Here is a 19,679-nt window from a genome sequence, read left to right on the forward strand (position 1 = left end):
TCTGAAAGCCTGTCCTGTGAACACTGGGTGTGAGGCAGGAATACACACTGGATGGGACACCAGTCCATCAAAGGACACCGTGCACACACGCAGTCACACACTCATTCACACCTAGGGGCAATATGGAATCAGCAATCCACCTTCTGGCATGTTTTTTTTTTTTTTTGAGAGATTGGTTGAAACCAGAGAACCTGAAGGACATGGGGAGAACATGCAAAACTGCACACAGGCAATAACCTGAGCTCAGGTAATCAATCCTGGAGCTGTGAGATAGCAACTCTGCTTGCAGCTCCAACATCAACATTTTAATGAAGCCAAATTATGGACCGATTAATTGGAAACAATGGGGGGAAAATGGGCCTAGAACTAAAATGACAAGTACACCAAACAATTTGTATATTACAAGGAATAGGTTTATTAGGTGAAAGCTTTGGAAACAGTAATCAAGCAAACCATTACTGTCTACTATTGCAAAGGTGGAGATTACAGTGGTATAAAAAGCAGCTCATATGCAGAGTGCATGAATTGTCATTTAAAAAAAAACCTTCCATTTCTTCTGCATTTTAGATGCATTGAAATAATGTTGGAAGAACTGTAAAACTACATTCAGCAATATTTCTGTTATACAGAAATGTTTGTGTACCCTTTGGAATTCTGTGGATTTCTGCATAAATGGCTCCAAAATGTGTACTAACACTTTTTTTTTTTTTTTTTTTTTTGGGACTCTGATTGTGGGTGTTATCAAGTATAAGTGATGCTTGTAGATTTTAGGCCTCACATTAGAATTCTCTAACATCTTTCTGAGGATTCTGCAGTAAGCCCTTGCACTGATTTGTGTAAGACACTTAGTCTTAAGGAGAACAGCGAGGGAGCTGAATTTTTTTCTCAATTTTTCCTCTGAGGTATGACCACATTTTAGGAGCCATTAGAAACACACAAAAATGTTTTGTATATTATTCTATGTCAAACATCAATGAAACTACACAACCTTGCAAGAGCAGCACTAAGTCATCAGGTATTCAGTCACCCAGTTCAAGGTAGGTCTTCTCAACTCTCCACTCTTTCTACCATTGTTTTTTGTGAACACTTTGAGATTTGACCACATCTTCCGTTGAAGTTTGTGTTCTGGAAGGCTTGTGCTCTGAGATCCTAGAGGTACTAATGCTACCCTGCTTAGAAGTAACAATGTTCTCACGTTTTACTTGTGAGATGAACACATCCAGGTCAAAGTGAGAATGTTCTTCTCCGCTAGCTATTGGCGAGACTTCATTGTTGTTTTGAAAAGGGGTTAATGAACCTGGAGTAGGTGAAGAGGGAGAGGAAGGCAACAGGGGGGGAGGAGAAGAAAAGAAAGAAGCCGGACTTCTCCTGCCATGCTGAAGAACATTGGAAGTGTACAGTAGAGAAGTTGCCTGCTTTTGTGCGAGTGAGTGAGGAAGCAGGGTAGGAGAAACGGGTAAAGGGGGAGACCCTGGTAAGGTTGGAGGTTCCTGAGGTGAACCGGGAGAATGAAGGCCTAGTTGTGTGCTTGCTGCCCAGCGTGAAATCTCCTGGAACAAATCAGCAGGTTCCTCAGCATTAAGCTGCTCAGGATCCCCCTCTTTGGGAGATGGGAGAGTGTTGCGCTTCCAATGAGACAAGTCCAGAATCAGCTTTGGCTCAGAATAGTGTTGGGGCTTCCCATCCCTCCATGCTATTTTATCCAAATATGAAGGAGAACCCACTTTGTAGTCACAGGAGCGCCCGCAGTCCAGCTCCATATAGTGGCCGCAGAGCCTGTCCAAAGACGAATGCGACTGCTCAAGAAAACGTTCTGCTGAGCTGCTGTGAGAGTGCTTTCCAGGGTCCACCAGCGCTTCCTCAATGAGGGAGGAGGAATTGGCCCGAGGATCTCTCTGGACCTCATCCTCCTCAGTCTCTCCCATTTCTGACACACTCTGTATGCAGCCACACTGCTCCTGCTGCTTCCAGCACAGATCTGATGAAAGACTGCATGCATGGAGAGAAGGTTATTAGTTAATCTAGAAGCAGTGAGTGTGAATGATTGATTGGAATTAGGTTAAAGACATCTTGAAGACATTTTGCTAATGTTTAGGTTGTTAAGTGATGGCTGTACTTTTTTAAAATTCTTTGCTGGCCATTGTAGGCCAGTGTTTTTCACTATGATAACTTTAAAGGCCTACAGTTTTGGATAAACAATGAATTGATGAAATGATAAACATTTCAAAACAAATGTGGAAGCTAACAAGCATGGTGACATTTTTTGTTGATAAAACATTGCAGTTGCTGTCTAGGCCGTTCATTAGATAAACCATTATTCACTTTAGCACAGCTAAATATGGACACACCTCTGGATACACTACAGCTTTACAGAGCTTGGAAGCAGACAGAAATATCTGAATATGAATTTTGTATGTTTGAATTCTATGCATGATAGTAGTTACATTAAATGAAATTACTTTTTTCTGTATTCAGCACACTGCCTTTTCTTTGTTTTAAACATGCTAGGGGAAAAATCAGAACCCTAAATACAAGACTCAAAAATACAGATTTTGTGTAAATTAGGTCAAAGGTGCATCATCCTGGATTCCCAGGGAAAAGTAGATGCTTTCAGAGTTGAGTTTTTAGTCAATAATAGTCATCTGTTGCGCTTTTGCCATGACCGTGAAGTGGGGGTAAGAAAAAAAAAAAAAAAAAAAAAACATAAGAGAACCTGGGATGAGTTAAGTGCATTTAGATAATGTTCTAGTTAGGTAGCTTGCTGGCATTCATCAATAGCTAGCAGCCTAGGTTATCTGCTTTGGCATGGGATACGCTTAGACATAGAGTGACTCCGAGAGCTATTCATTAAATTAAAATGCACTGAGTAGGATTTAGCCACAGTTCATCTAGTATAACACTCCATTCACTTAATGATAAGGGTGTCAAACCCAGGCGTGGAGGCCCATACAACCTTACAGAATTTGTGTTTACCCTCTTCTAACACACCAAATTCAGTCCATGAAGGTCTTGGGAATTAGCTGATCAGATGAATCAGATGTGATAAATGAAGTAGAAAGCTGAAGTCTGCAGTATTGCAGCCTTCCATGACTAGAGTTCAGGCTGTTAGCTGCTAATAAATGCCAGCGAGCTAATATTAGTGTAACCTAACTAGCTAGAATGTTATCTAAATAGTTTCACTGGGCATCTATTAAGCATTGGGTGCATCACTGTAGAAATCACTATAGAAAACTAGCTATTTAGTAGAATCTAAAAGCTTTATGTGCACATACGTTGGATATAAGTGCACCTAATTTTCCCTCATGTTCAGAAATAATTATCATACAGCTGTCATCAGAGAAATTATTCTGATTAACCTCACATAAAGACCAGCTGTTTCTGTAGGATTTTCCAGACATCTTATTGGTTTCGTTCGACTGCTGAAGCCATGGTCTGCAAAGAGCTTACAAAGCATGCATGGTATTTCACTTGTTGAAAGGTATCGATCAGGAGAGGGGTATAAAAGAATTTCCAAAACATTAGCTGTACCATGGGACAACATTAAGGCCATCATCAACAAATAGAGAAAATGGAGCACCACAGTGACATCACCTGGAACAGGATGTCCATCCAAAACTTATTAAAGGACAAGACAAAATGTAACAGGGAGGCTATCAAGATACCTAAGGCAACATTAAAGGAGCTGCAGGAATATCTGCCAAGTACTGATTACTGTTTCCATGTAACAACAATCTCTTGCATTCTACACAGTTCTGGGCTATGGGTTAGGGTGGCTAGATAGAAACTCTTTTTCACAAAAAACATCCAAGCTCAACTAAAGCACACCAAACCATGTGGCAAACTGTGTTATGGTCTGATGAGACCAATTCCAAAAGGTATAATAATTATATGATATAATTATTATATAATATAATGCAAAATAAGCACAACACCATACCCAGAGTGCAGCACGGTGGTGGCAGCATCATGCCTTAGGGCTGCTTTTTTCAGCCAGAACTGGGGCTTTTATCCAGGTGGAGGGGATCATGAATAGCTACAAATACCAGTTGATTTTAGTGCAAAACCTTCAGGTGTCTGCTAGTAAGATGAAGATGAAAAGGAATTTCACCTTTCAGCATGACAATGACCCAAAGCATACACCAAATCAACAAAGGAATGGCTTAACCAGAAGAAGATCAATGTTTTTGAATGACCTAGCCAGAGCCCAGGCCTGAATCCAACTAAAAATCTGTGGGGTGACCTGAAGCGGGCTGATTCCCTCACAGTTTGACGGATCTAAAATGTTTTTGCAAGAAAGAGTGGTCAAGATGTGCCAAAGACTCATAGATGTGCCAAAGACTGAGTGGTGTAATAAAATCAAAAGGTGCTTCAACAAAGTATTATTTTAGGGGTGTGCACACTTATGCAACTAGGTTATTGTAAGTTTTTCATTTTTCTTTTTTTCCCCTATAAAATTTTCTGATTGTTTTTCACTTTATTTGTATACTTTGCAACTGCATAATTAAGGTGAGAAAAGATCTGACATGATTTATCTTAGTGTCATTCTTTTACTTCACAAAAACCTTCCATTTTAACAGGGGTGTGTAGACTTTTTCTATCAATTGTATCTCATTCTGGTTCATTTTGCGTGTTTTTTTTTCACTCCACAGCTCTTATCTTCACATCACTTCGCTGTCATGGTCCGAGCATAGCAGACAACTATTATTGACTAAATGCCTGACCACTCTGAAAGCTTGTACTTTTCCCTGGGTATCTAGGATGATTCACCTTTGACCTAATTTACATAAAAATCTGTACTTTTGAAATTTGAATTTCTGGGATTTGTATTTGGGGTTCTGAATTTTTAATATCTGAAACTTTTGGGTTCTGTTCTTTTTAATCTGAAACCTTTCCCCTAGCAAGTTTAAAACAAAGAAAAAGCAGTGAAAAAGTCATTAAATACACCTCAGAAAAAAAATTACTTAATGCGACTACTATAATGTACAGAATGCCAGTCTACAAAATTCATATTCAAAAACATTTGTCAACTGTCAAACTGCATTACCTCTGAAATTGATTGACCAGAATTAATGAATGAATAATACAATAAACAATACAGGCTTCCCCTCTGTTTCAGTGTGGAGATAACTAGGGGCTCTCAGCAGCCCTGAAGCACCCACAGTTCTACCACTGCAGCTTTCAGACCAGCTCCCCCAGGCCTCAATATCATGTCCATTTAAGTTTTATGATGATATAGGTGTGAACCATGCAGTGCTTAAATAACAGGGAATTTCCCAGCAATGAAAATAACTGATGATGCCCTTAGATGATTATCTTGAAGATTATAACACAAGTCCACTTGACTTCATTTAGTACTATTAGACATTCAGAATGAGCTTGATGAATTATATGCTTCTGACAAGTCACTTGGCTCTCAAACTACTAAAGTTCCACTTTGGTCTTTGTCCGTCCTTCTAAGTTAAAACCTAAGTATGGCCTTCAGACATCTTTCTTTGAGAAACATTGTAGAATCAGCCTGATTAACCTCCAACTGCTTATTCTCTAAGCAGTAAATAATGGCCTTCACCTTATCAGGCCATCTGGCTGCAGAAAGGACAGTGTGATATTTTGAGAGATTTAATTAAGAGAATAATTCATGAACAGCTATATTTAACCAACCCTTTATGTCATAGAGCCCTAAAGTCATTTTCTTTGATTTCCTTCTGCTGTGATCCTGGCTTCATTTTACTGCATAGTAAATATTGTTACTGCATGCTGTCTTTTAGTAACCTTATTTAGGGCTGGAGTGAATACTTGACAATCAGGAATACTAAATATATGTTCCATAGTGTGTTCTCTGATTCGCTGATTTAGTAAAATTTGATTGTTTGCTCTAGGAGATGTAAAATGTTGAAATAATTTTATTGTAAAATAAAATCTAAGCAGCCTACATATTTTAAATGAACACTAACTTTGTAACTGTCTCTCTCACTGGAAGACAATGCAACACAAAGGTGGAGTCACATTCAGTGCACATAATGAAATTCTAACTCTGGTAGAATATTATGCATTTCCTTTTATAAATAGTGCCAAATGTACTGAAATTCAATTTTAAAATGAAACAAGCTTCAGTATATGTGTAAGGCAGTGAACTCCATCAAGAACAAGCCTCACTTAATTCACCACAACACCTACCTAGGTCTGCAAAAGCTTAAACTGGGACCTTTTTAGGGAACAGACTCTACTTCTGCACTGGAGGCTGTTAAAATACAAAAAACAGGAGAAAGTGGTACTGTACCTGTCCCAGTGGCCATGTTCGCTCACCAGACTGTCCTCCAGCTCGTCCTCTATGCGGAAGGGCTGGAGGGACACAGGCTCATCCTGAGGACAGGAATATTGCCTGAGGAATGGGTGAGACAGAGCTGCTTCGGCTGTTAGCCGATCCATTGGGTTAAAGGTCAAGATCTGCTCCAGGAAGTCTATGGCTGAGAGGTGGAATGGAAAAGAAGACTCGTTGACACTGGTTTAATGATTATGTGAATTATCTGAATTGCTGAAAAACATCTGACTGGACCATCATTTGCTTGTTCATTTCAGTCCAGTTTCTCTCTCACCTTCATCGTCCACCTCAGGAAGCAGCTCTTGCAGCGATCTCCTGACCTCCCAGTTGTGGTTGACGTAGGAGGGCATGACTCTCAGCAGCTCCTGCCGGTCCTCCTCTCTAAGCACTGGCACAGTGTCCAAAATTAGCTGCATCTGTTCCAGCTCATGTGCACCTAGAGCATAGCATTCTGATGTTAGACAGAGGTTGTCTTACTTTTAAAAATAGAAAACCACAGAGCTACATTTTCCGGAACATGCACTATATGGCCAAAAGTATGGCCACACCTGACCATCACATTCATATGTGGGCCTTCCCCAAACTGTTGCCACAAAGTTCGAAGCACACAATTGTCTAAATGTTTTTGTACGCTGTAGCATTAAGATTTCCTTTCACTGGAACTAAGGGTCCCAAACCTGTTCCAGCTTGACATTGCCCTTGTGCACAAAGACAGGTGTCTACATAAGTTTGGCCATATAGAGTAGTTATACCTATCCCAAAACTGAATTTTTCTGAAAAACAATATATTTCATATACTGTATTTGCAGGATACTAAGCAAAGTCCCTTCAAGGAAGTTTAGCTTTAAAAACTATCTCCTTGACTCTTACGGTAGGTACTTGCTTTGGTAGCCTCATTCAGTTCTATTATGTTGATTAAAGGAGTAATGCTTTCCTGTCTAGTAAAAGCTATACACTCGCCATCCACTTTATTAGGAACACCTATACACCTGCCCAATCATGCCGTTATCTAATCAGCCAATCATTTGACACGTGAAATCATGCACATACAGGTCAAGAGCTCACATCAAACAGTTCACATCAAACATCAGAATGAAGAAAAAGTGTGATCTCTGTGACTTTGATCGTGGGATGGATATTGGTACCAGATGGGCTGGTGTGAGTATTTCAGAAACTGCTGATCTCCTGGGATTTTCACACACAGGAGTCTCTAAAGTTTACACATAAGGGTGCAAAAAACAAAAAAACCATCCTTTGTGTAGAGAGTCTGCAGGATGAAACACCTTGTTGATGAGAGAGATCAGAGGAGAATGACTAGACTTATTTGAACTGACAGGAAGTCTACAGTAACACAAATAAGCACTCTTTACAACTGTTGTGAGCAGAAAAGCATCTCAGAATGCACGATACATGAAACCTTGAGGTGCATGTCCAGTTTGGATGAGCCTGTGACCATGAAAGCCTCAGATTGCTGTTCTTGGCTAACAGAAGTGGAACCCAATGTAGTCTTCTGCTGTTGTAGCCCATCCACCTCAAGGTTTGATGCTTTGTGCATGCTGAGATGCTTTTCTGCACACCACGGTTGTAAAGAGTGAGTTACTATTGCCTTCTTGGCAGCTTGAACCAATCTGGCCATTTTCCTCTCTTATCAACAAGGCGTTTCCACCCACAGAGCTGCCGCTCACTTGGTGTTTTTTGTTTTTCGCACCATTCTGTGTAAACCCTAAAGACTGTTGTGTGTGAAAATCCCAGGAGATCAGCAGTTTCTGAAATACTCAAACCAGCCCATCTGGCACCAACAACCATGTCATGGTTAAACCTAGAGAGATCACACTTTTTCCCCAATCGGATGTTTGATGTGAACATTATCTGAAGCTCTTGACCTATATTTCCATGATTCTATGCATTGTGCTGCTGCCACATGATTGGCTGATTGGATAACTGCATAAATGAGCAGGTGTTTTTATTAAAGTGGATGGTGAGTGTATATGGTTTACAAGAGTTTTCACATTGTAATGCATTCCTTGTTTGTTCTATGCTACCATAACAACATATAAAGCAACATAAAAAGATAAGCTTTAATAAGATAAGAGTGTATAATTTATATGTTGTGCTTTTAGTTTTCTTCATTTATCCAGGTGTATGTGTATATGTGCACATATAAATAAAAAATGTGCTCAGAATACTGTTAAACAAAAAGTCTTTTGATCACATTGAATATGTTAAAATCTCAGTGCAGTCTGTTATAACCGACAGAATGGGCATCAATTTGATGACAATGCTTATCTAATTGCACATATTTTACAGATCTGACCTGCGAAAAGCATTCGGCCTGTTAGCATCTCAGCCAGGATGCAGCCTGCGGCCCACATGTCGATGGCCTTGGTGTAGTTGTTCGGAGAGAGCAGCAGACGAGGGGAGCGATACCATTTAGTCACCATCCCCTCTGAGAGGTAGCCCTGTTTGCACACACACAAGAGACTTCTGCTACCTACTGGCAAAACATATGGGCACAAGCAGCTTGTCGTGACACATTGCTGTAACATAAGAGAGTCTCCACGTCTAAAAACAATAGTGCACCACTCACTCTTTGTCTCCAAAATACATCAGGCTTCATTCACGTCAAAAACAAGCTTCATCTCATCAGTCAGGCAACCCTAGTCATAGTGAGCCTCAATGTACTTGTGTATATAAGACTAAGACTAAATTCAAACAGATGTTTGTTTAAAGCAGTGCCTAAGTTGCAAATCATTAGGTCAGAACAAAACCCACAGGTAAAATCAGTATGTAACACTAACTCTCCCTTCTGTCTTTAGCTAGGTGATCCAGCAAGGTGGAACATATGAGCACCACACTCAGAATGATAATGTGTTCCTAGCAAGAGACATATGCTAAGTTTCACAATATGTGCTTAACCTCAACATTTTGCCCAAAACAAAAGGTTTTATAAAACTTTATTATGGCCTTCCAACAACATTCTAAGTACAAAACACCCTTATCAGTGAAGAAAAATACACTTTTGCTCATTTTTTTCAGAAGTTACAAAGTCAGCTCAACTGTCTTTTTATTAAATTTTGTTGATTATACATGTCTACAACATCGGATTGATTTGATTGATTATTATGATTTATACCACAGCACTGTTGAATCCTTAATATGTTTGGTCACAAGGTGTTGATTAATGTTCTATAACAGTAGGTCTGATAGTCCTACCAGATGTAATTCAAATCATCGGTTTATATTAATGAGCTCGTTATCATTTCTATAGTAACAGCTCATTCACAAGGGCTTGTATGGCAGACACGGCACATAAGAATAAACAATAAACAGATTAAAAAAAAAACATGTAATCATTGATATGGTGAATTTTTTTTGTTTTGGAGATGTTTATATAACATTTGTGGAAGGACTCTTGAGTGTCAGTACTTTGTAACAGTAAGTAAGATTTTGCACAACAGGAGAGTCTTTAGGACCGAGGAGTGCTTTCTGGTTTCTCTGTAATATAACAAGCTGCATTTTTTTGTCTTGAGACAAAGAGAGATTATGATGAGGGAACACTGTTTATGTAACGCTGTTTATGTAACGCTGTTTAAGAAGCTGCTGTAATGTAAGTGAAACAGGAGCTAACTAATTTCGCAGATGTTCCAATATATGAAATGTAAATAATACAACTAATAAAAACTATGAAGTGACATTAATAAGAAAAATGTAATTGCTGACAAATTGCTGTGGTATAAGAGGAGTAAAACACTTTGGGAAGTGCCGTCATAAGAAAGTAAATAACATTGGATTGGGTTATTTTTGTATATCAGCATGCCCTATCCTATTTCATTCCTTGCTTAAAATATGGTAGTTACACTAAAATGAGCCTATTGTCTTTATGGTGTATAGGACACATAAGTGTCATAATATTTTATGTAGTTTTTATTTCTGCCATTTTTTCAACTGTGGGATCCAAGTAAATATGCTGCACATCTGTTCTGACAAATATTCTTGTAAAGAAATCTAAAATATCTGCATAGCGGGACAGGAAGTCTCATAACCTTGAGGAACATTACACTTCCCTGCTTCTGCCAGAATGCCTCCAGTACAGCCCTGTGCTTTCCAGGAGAATAAATGACCCAGCATCTCTTCAATCTTTAATGAGAAACAGCTGATGTAGCCGCATGACCTCTAACAGACCCCCATCTAAACCATCTTTTCTTTTCCACCTCCCAGCTTTCTCTTGAGAGGAGGTGATGAATCATTGATGAGATCGTACCAGGCAGATTCCTCAGAGTGAAGTGGGTCTTGATGGAGACACAAACAGAGATGCCATTCACATCCCCTGGCCACACTGAGTTCCCCTGTGCGCTACCTAACAACTAAAGCCCTTTGATCGACTCACAAATCAATTAAATCTGAAACCACTGCGGTGTAAAAAAACAAGTATTACATAATGAACCAACAAATACCGCCAACCAATTTATTTCCATTTTGCTGATTTAGCATGAGCATATTCAACCTAACACAAGTCGTCTTTACAACAAGCACTTACCATAATAAAAGTATTTATCAAGGTAGATTATTCGATACTACATATTGTACTAGAAATATCTATCAGGAGTGGACAAATCATTAATCAGTAGTCCAGGTGCTCAGGACAAGCAAAATTTATGTCTGAGCTATTCGTTTTTATTTCTAGTTAACCAGCAGACAAGTAGGTTCAACAACCAAAAAAAGGGAAAAAAAAATCCTATTTGACATTTACAAAAGAAAGGTTTTCATTTAGATTGTAGCTATATTTAAAACTATGCACTTCACAGCGGTGCAACACACATCAATACTGTAACTATAGTAGCATCGCATCCGCTAATCGTATTTAATTCAACAGCCTGTGGCACTACACAATTCAGCCGAGGCACAATCTGGTTAACATTCGAATAATATATACTAGGTGAATTAATTAGCATGACAGGCAATCTTTCCAGAACCAGAAGCATGCATGTAGGTGGAAACACTGATGAAACTAAACAAATAAAGTGCAGTATAAAGCTGTCATGGTATACCTCTCCTGCTAGCTTTAACTATTAAAAATTATTATTATTTATTTATTTTTTAACTTAGCCATTGGGCTAGTTAATAAATTAGCCCATTGGGCTAGTTAATAAATTTGTTTCTATAAAGGTTAGTAGCCATGGGTAATCAGATGGAATTTTTTTTTTTTGCAGTGTTTACTGCAGATAAGTGTCACAACAGTGTACAATCTTTAATCTCCATTATGTTCAATGCAAGTGTTTAACGAGTGTACAGATTCCTCTAGGGGAAAAAGAAATCTGGTTGCTAATCTATGTCACGTTTAAGGTTTTCATTTTACCCTCATTCATAACCAGGTGCCATTTGTCCAAAGTAAAACTATGTGTCACCCTCTCCAGAGTCCTGACCACTTCAGGAAGCACCCATTCATGTCAGCAGAGGGACAGGATTGTCAGGTTGACTAAGTCAGAGAAGATAGACTGAACTGAAAGTGAGCATGCTGAGACAGACTCATTCACAAAAGAACACGGCATCATGACAGCATGGAAAACGAGCCCTTGGTGGCCAATAGACTAATTTTGGAAAACAGCAGGGGTTCGGACATGTCACCCTACTTCAGAGTGACTCAGTTATTACTCACAAAAAGCTTTATTGTTCATTCAAGCTGTTTAGAACAAGGCCTGGTTTCATGTTGAGCTTGTTCTGTGATCCTTTCCAACTGGAGCCTAGCACCTTTCCCTTCCTCCCGTATAACTGACTCTCATTTGGCTCATCTCACACAAGTCTCCATTCATTTTGGATTTATAGAGCCTGCCAATATTACACTAAAGCGGGACAACGGTGGCGGGACAAGCCACATTAATCTTTCACAGCCCTAATCCTGAAGCAGTTGAGGTCATAATTTCGTTGGTAAGCTTTTGAAATGTAGTACATAGAGAGTGTCAGTCCACCATAAACATATGTTAGAGATTCATCATCTAAAGGTAGGTCAAAGCAGTGTAGAAGCCTGTAGCTAGACACATAGTTCTATTTTATCCTGTCTTAAGCCACTTTATCTTGAAAAGAAGAGGGAATCATTGTAGTGGGTGCACAGTGGGAATCTGTTTCATCAGAAAGTGTGAAAATAAGCTATAAATGCACACACATAAGGGCAGACTCTGATTATGAGAATAGCAAGTGGCAAGACATAATCTGAACAAAAAAAAAATAAAAAATCTAAAACTTGAGAATGAAGCAGATAACTGCCCATTCCGAGACATATTTATAAAGGACAAGTTTTGTAAAGCTCATCCCCAGACTAACTTTGGAGCCAACTGGATATATGGCATAATTTTTAAGACATTATGGCACATTAGCAGTGGCAGATCCAGGACATTTGGCGGGAGACAGAGTAAGTGTAGCAAAATGATACTTAATGTACAAATACTAGTTTGAAACTTTGCATATTTCAGCCTATGCTAATTTCAATATATGGGTAGGAACCAATTGTACTTGTAGTGTTATTAGTTTTTAAATAATAGTATACATTCTTTCATCTTCCATAAGCATTTTATCCTGGTCAAGGTTGTGTTGCCTGGAATCACACGATCCTTTTGTGCCACAAAGTTTTTCCGCAAAATTCTAATTAAACTGTGGTCACCCCTTAGCTCCACCCCTGGTTCATGTGTTCAGGTGGAAAATTCTCTGGAAATTTCTGTGGGTGATTCAGATGATGTCAGCTTTCATCACTCAGTCTGACCAAGAAAGAAGAGGCCATCTGACTGACAATCAACCAATCACAAACCAGCGTTTTTTGCATAAAGTGCAGTCGCAGGTGCAACAGCATGGAAACAGCGTGGTTTACTCTGACTACATCCAGAAGACACTGTGGTTAACATCACATACACATAAATAGAACCGCTTCATGCTCATAAATCTACCTGTGTTTTGCAGTACTTTCTAAAATCTGAAGAATATCGTTTTGCCCTCTACCTTGTGTGAGTAGTGTGGGTCAACAATGCGTGCCAATCCAAAGTCTCCTATCTTTAGCAGCATCTGCTCGGTGTTGATGAAGATGTTGGCTGGCTTCAGGTCACGGTGCAGCACATTGGCTGAATGGATGAATTTGAGGCCTCGCAGAAGCTGGTAAAAAAGCAAAGTGGCATGGGCCACTGGCAAGGGACCCTGCTCCAATATCCGGGCCAGATCTGTCTCCATAAGCTCTTGCACAATGTAGATCTCTGTAAGTTGGGCAATGTTGTGAGGTAAAGGCTGGCCACCTGGGCCCAGTGCCTCATACACCCTTACTATGTTCTCATGCTGGAGCCTGCATGTGATTTTTACTTCACGCAGTGCGTGTTTAATGCTCATGGCATCACGCAGTGCCAGCTTCTTAATTGCCACTCGTTGCCCGCTTCGTCTGTCAATGGCAGACAACACCAGGCCGGATGTACCCGTGCCCAGGGGTCGAAGGTCATGGAAGTAACTGCCCAGGTCAAAGCCATATCTGAATGCAAAAGAGCTCCACCTGGCCATTGTTCACAGAGGAGTTGCTCGGTGTGGCCTGAGGGAGGCTGAGGACAGAGGAAAACTTAATTAAGAACATGTCCAAAAAGAGGACCACACTAAATGAATAAATATCAAATATTAGTTACTAAGACATGATGACAATTAACACTGTTACGAATACCTTACTGAATAAATGAGATGGCATTTTTAATCACCTTTTTTGTAAACTGAAGCAAATATGTGAAAGGGATATTTAAGTATACTAAATACAAGGATTTGTTAAACAGTTCAAAACTAATTTGACTCAGTTTTAAATAAAGTTTTTTTAAGACTAAATATTAACTAAGTGGAATTACTTAAATCATGTACCTATTTGACCAAATGCTCTAATTTGCGTATGGATGAGGAGGTGTTAAATGTATTTATCAAGAGATTAGAGTATGAAGCCAAAACTGTTGATCATTACAGTCATCTTTAAATAGCGTCTGCTGGACTGATTTCTACTCTGAGTGAAGCCCATAAATAAGGGAGCGTTCCACGCACATAACCATATCAAGCAAAAAGCAGTAGGTAGAATACAACACTGTCTTGGTACAGGGCAAGTGTTTCCATAGCAACACCCCACAGCCTGATATGGCCTAATACACATGTACAGCACACGGTTTCTCCTGGGCTGTGAGCTCTTATTCCAAAAGCCCCTCCACCTCTCACTCAAATTGAGTTAAACTGTTGCAGAAGCTCCGGATTGCTCTTACTGTTGGAGCTGCACATTAGCCTCGCACTAGATGCTGAGCTGAAGCTGGTTTCTGTCTGAAACTAAACTGATCAAGATGATCATGGTGTAATCTAAGATCTTCTACTTGCCATCTTGGGCTTTGCGTTGGCTTTTCAGCTCCATGCTTGCAGTTATCTGTTAACGTTTCCGTGCATTCACTGCTGAGAGGGAGAAAGAGAGAGAGAGGCTGAATAAAAGACACACATAGTTATACTGAAACAGTTACAAGAGCTGGTAACTGTACCAGACAATTAGCTTTAAGACTGCTAGAAATTATATTCACTCACACTTGATGGGTTTGTAGTGTGACAGTACTTTTCGGTGAATAAATGAGACATCATATTGAAACTCTTTTCGGTGAATAAATAACACATCATATTGAAACTCTCTGTATTGCTCACAGGCTGTGACCACACCCTATCTGTTCCTTCCTTAATCACTTGTGTTCATGTAATCCTAAAAGTCAGAATGTGGCTATGTATAAAAAGCACTGCCCCCATGTTTTTGAGCAACATCAATCACTTTTTTATTAGCTTGCCAGTCAGGTCACATCTTATAGGTCAATTGAAAAACAACCAAGAAACAACCTTGCTGAAGCTACAGTGTGTAGCTTCAGGCATGAAAGAAGTCTGACTCCACTGTAATTGGCAGGAGCCAGCAGCCAATCAGGGAAAAGAGAGAATGAGAGCATATGACTGTGTAAACAAATAGGAGTAAGACAGTGAAAGAGACTGGTATATTTTTTCAATCCAATGATCCACTTTTTCAATACAAAAACACTTAGTTAATACAGCCTTATAAGGGGCCTGTTTCGTGTTTTAAAAGAGCAGTTTGTCATTTTTTGAGCTTCCACTGTCTGAGGCAGAGCTGATGTTCCAGCTGAGGGCAAAACTAATATCTGGGCCCTGAAAATAAGAAACTAGCATGATCAAATGCATGGCAATATCACAATATTTCCAGGATATCTTTAATGTGATTGGTATAGGTCTAAAACCAAACTGCAACTTTAATACAGGGTGACATTGTGTAGCATTTCTGCCTCACAGCTCCAGGGTGATTTGGCTATATTAAATATAACTATATTAGGTGGAAATGTGTGTGCATGGTGCCCTGTGATGGACTGGCATCCCATAGTAATAATAATAATGTTGTTGTTCTTCTTTCGGCTGCTCCCGTTAGCGGTCACCATAGCGGATCATTGGTCCGCATATTTGATTTGGCACAGTTCTTACGCCGGATGCCTTCCCCAATTTTATCCGGGCTCGGCACTGAGAGCGTACTGTGGCGTGCAATCCCAGTGGCTGGGATAGGTTCCCTGGCTGGGAATCGAACCCAGGCTGCGGCAGTGAGAGCTCTTAGGCCTAACGTAATAATAATAATAATAATAATAATAATAACTTCATTTATATAGCACCTTTCATACATAAAATGCAGCTGAAAGTGCTTCACAAGGGTATGGAGGGTACATCCGGAGTACATTCTCCCGTCTTGCGACCAGTGTTCCCGAGATATGCTCTGGATTCACCCTGACCCTGACCAGGATAAAGCTGCTACTGAAGATGACTGAATGAACTTTAATACATTACATCACCTGGTGCTCTCTGGTCACAGAAGCTCCTAAGTGACAAAGACTGCAAGACTCTAAAGTCTTGTTATATAAAAGGTTCTGTTCAGATGCTTGTACTTTTCAAATTTCACATTTAACAACAGTGTAAAACAGTATAAAGCCCACACACACACACACACACACACACACACACACACAGACCTTCTGCATTCCAGTGCTCCAACTTCATAAATAATGCACACTGCTGTGGCTGACTGCTGCTGTTTCAGTGATGGACCTGTGCTGCCTGCAGCAGAAACAGAAGAACATACTGTATGAACAGGTGTAAGAGCTTTTGATCATCTCTTGGGTAAGATCTGTAGGCTAAAAAACCATTTTGACAGTTAAGTGTGGCTCAGTGCTTGAGGAATGAAGTGAAAATGTTTAGATGACTAACCAGGAGAAACTCGTCGCTTTGTGCGCGGCCACACAATTACAGGCTGCTGTCTTTCTTCTCTCCCTTTGTGTGCGTGGCAACGTTATAACGCCTATCACAGGCTGTATTATACTATAACGCTTATCATATACTATAACGCCTATCATAAATGAATGAATGAAAGCCCAAAGTGACCGGAGTCAACAGGACAATGAGTGAGATGAAGCGTCCTGCTCACACGCCGGAGTTAGGTGCTAGAAGAGCAGTGTTTCGGCCCAGCATCCAGTCACACAAGTACAAAGAGAAGGATGCGAGCTTACCGTACTACACTTCAGGCTTCTTCACGGCTCTAAGCTTCTCTGTGCCATGAACAGAATGTTGTCCCAGGTTTAATATGTTCATATTTCCCACTATTTCTCATCCGTTATTGTGTAGCACCAGTGTAGTCTGAGATATCGCGGTCACAGTATGCTCCCTGTTATCAGCTCTGCTTCTGCGTCAGGAATTTTCCGCCTATCAAATCATCATATTACATCTGCCCCTGTGGGATAAGACTGCCTGTGAGCCTCGTGTTGGGAAAACTCTTCTCCAAAGCGCTTCTTTTTCCGCATTTTCTTCCAAACTGACTTTTCTTCCCCTTAGCTTCTCTTTCTCCAAACTCGCTGCTGTGCTCTGCTGTGCTGGTAACCCCCGGCGTGACGTCACGTTCCGCCCGTTGAGCTGGACACCTGCTCGCGCCGACAGGAAACCAAAAGCTGCTCGCGAGCAGCCGAATCCAGCGACCAATAGGGACTGAGAGGCGCGAACGCTCTGATTGGCTGCTGCTCTGGTCGTGAATTTACAAAGCAGCATCTGCTTCTGGCAATAAAGCGCACTTGAGAGACTGGTATCAGTGAAATTAGCGTAAATTAGTGACCCTGCCACAGGAAAGATGCAAAGAGCAGCCTGCGTTGATCTACATGGTGTCCCAAAAGTCTCCATACATAGGGGAAATTAACACTTTTTAGTAGAATGTAACTTTATTTACACAACATCCTCTACATGATCGCCATTCATTGTAAACACACTTGGAGTCCTCTTTCCCACTCATGATGAACTGGTGTTTACACATCTGGTGTTATGCATGTAACTGCATGTCCATCTCACCATGCACCCAGCCATGAGAATGATTTCAATACGTTCTTCTTCTGTCAAAGGCATTCTTAAAGGCTATCTGAAAAATAAATACATAAAATAAACTAAGTCTGAAAAATTTTGGAAGACTTTTTGCTAAAAAAGTGTTATTTTCCCCTATGTATGGAGACTTTTTTTGGACACCCTGTAGAATAATCACACACATTTACTAGATATACAGATTTAACACTCTCTGAAAATGCTGAAGGTGTGAATAATCCGGTTTGTGATTCTTAAAAAATTTACATGGAGTACAAAAGTTTGCATGGCTTTAGGACAAAATGAAGAAAACAAAGAGATTAGATTGACAGTTATTGTCCTTCCAGATGTTCCTTCAATTGTTAGAAGCAACAGAAATACTAAATGTGATATAATTAATTTCTAACTTGCTTACCCACGCTTTATCACTGCCTGCAACCACTTTGCATATTCACTTTGCATTTTGTATTCTTTCAGTTATACTACTCTTCAGTAATACTCCACCCTCAGTCCCACTCTCCTTTTAAGCTTGTCAGACTGTTTAGCCAGGCTTTTAGCATTTTTCACATAAAATATTGCCAATTGTCATAAACTACTTTATTGAAATCAGGTCTGGAGACCGAGAGGGTCATGACAATTAGACCAAATTTGCATAAGTATTAACCCCCATTAAAAATGGAAAGAATATGGCACAACCAGGACTCTGCTTAGAGGAAGCCTTCCACTGAAAGTCAGTGACCGGTTAAGGAGTACATTAGTCAGAGCAGCAAACAGGAGGCAAGTATAACGCTGAAGGAGCTGGAGCGATCCACAGCTCAGATGGTTCACAGGACAGCAAGTATAGCCTAGACACTCCACAAAGCTTGGCTTTATGGAAAAGCCATTATTTGAGGGGAAAAAACACACAGTATGAAATTGTTGGAGACTCTGCTGTTCTGCTGAGACCAAACTGTAACTTTTTGTTCTTGGCACAAAGCGCTACACTGGTGTGGTTCAAAACCGAGAACCTGAAATTGTTAGAATGGCCCAATAAAACCCCAGTGCTATTGAGATCCTGTGGCAAGACTTGGAAATTGCTATTCAACAGTCTCTAACCAAGCTGACAGAGGTTGAGCAATTTTGGCAATAAGAATGGGCCAAAATATCAGTAACTGGCTGATAGAGAAATTAGACAATTAGGGCTGCATGGTGGCACAGCAGATAGTGTGGCCTCCTTAAGGTCCCCGGTTCAATCCTGAGTTTGGTTACTGTCTGTGTGGAGTTCATGTGCATGTTCTCCCCATAGCGGCATGGGTTTCCTCTGGGTTTTCTGGTTTCCTTCTACCTCTAAAACTTGCTTGTAGGTGGACTGGGATATGCTCCAGATCCACATCTACCTTGTCCAGGATCAAGCAGTAGAAAGTGAGAAAGTGAGAGTATTCCTAGGAATTTTGGTCGAATCTAGTTGTTTCAGTAGAAAAAGCAGTAATTATTGTAAACTTGAACTTACTGTAAACTTGATAACACACATGGCCCTCCAAGAACAGCATTTCAATCTATATTAGATAAACTGGGCATTACTTACAATATGATTTGGCCTACTCACTATGACAGGCACACCCTTGATCTATGTATTTGGCATAGATACAGAAAACACTCTCTCACACTACCCCAGTCTAAAACTGTTTCAATTCACTGAATTTAATCTTATTTCATTTGTGTCTTACTCATGATATATGCACGTCACCTTGCTACCACATTAAGTATACAATCAAATCAGCTACTGTATTCAGCTTTATTTAAAATGACCCAGATTAATTGATTTTGATTGGTTCATCCTCTGACCCCACAGAACTTGATCAAGTGACTAAATGATTAGAGTCATTCTTTCACTCAAATTAAATAATTTTATAATGTTCCCAAAATTGTTTTATTCCTGCTTCGGTGAATAATTTTACCTGGATACCTT

General features: G+C 40.0%; 1 protein-coding gene across 7 annotated transcripts; it reads right to left on the reverse strand.

Annotated features, from left to right (window-relative positions):
• Positions 1-20: 20 nt before the first annotated feature.
• mapk4 (mitogen-activated protein kinase 4) lies at positions 21-17,319 on the reverse strand. Of its 7 annotated transcripts, none has more exons than XM_053235928.1 (8): positions 16,900-17,319; positions 16,366-16,450; positions 14,687-14,755; positions 13,307-13,887; positions 8,634-8,778; positions 6,594-6,755; positions 6,278-6,464; positions 21-1,989 (listed from the first exon to the last, which is right to left on the reverse strand). In XM_053235928.1, the coding sequence occupies exons 4-8, from the start codon at positions 13,847-13,849 to the stop codon at positions 1,065-1,067; spliced, it is 1,962 nt and encodes a 653-aa protein (XP_053091903.1). In that variant the 5' UTR covers positions 13,850-13,887; positions 14,687-14,755; positions 16,366-16,450; positions 16,900-17,319; the 3' UTR covers positions 21-1,064. The 7 variants fall into 7 exon arrangements, with proteins under 7 accessions (XP_053091903.1, XP_053091902.1, XP_026786548.2 ...); XM_053235927.1 differs by having other exon boundaries at positions 14,687-14,758; XM_026930747.3 differs by having other exon boundaries at positions 16,601-17,319.
• Between the last annotated feature and the right edge of the window lie 2,360 nt (positions 17,320-19,679).

The sequence above is a fragment of the Pangasianodon hypophthalmus genome, chromosome 8 (assembly GCF_027358585.1).
Source record: "Pangasianodon hypophthalmus isolate fPanHyp1 chromosome 8, fPanHyp1.pri, whole genome shotgun sequence".
In the NCBI taxonomy this organism is placed as follows: Eukaryota; Metazoa; Chordata; class Actinopteri; order Siluriformes; family Pangasiidae; genus Pangasianodon; species Pangasianodon hypophthalmus.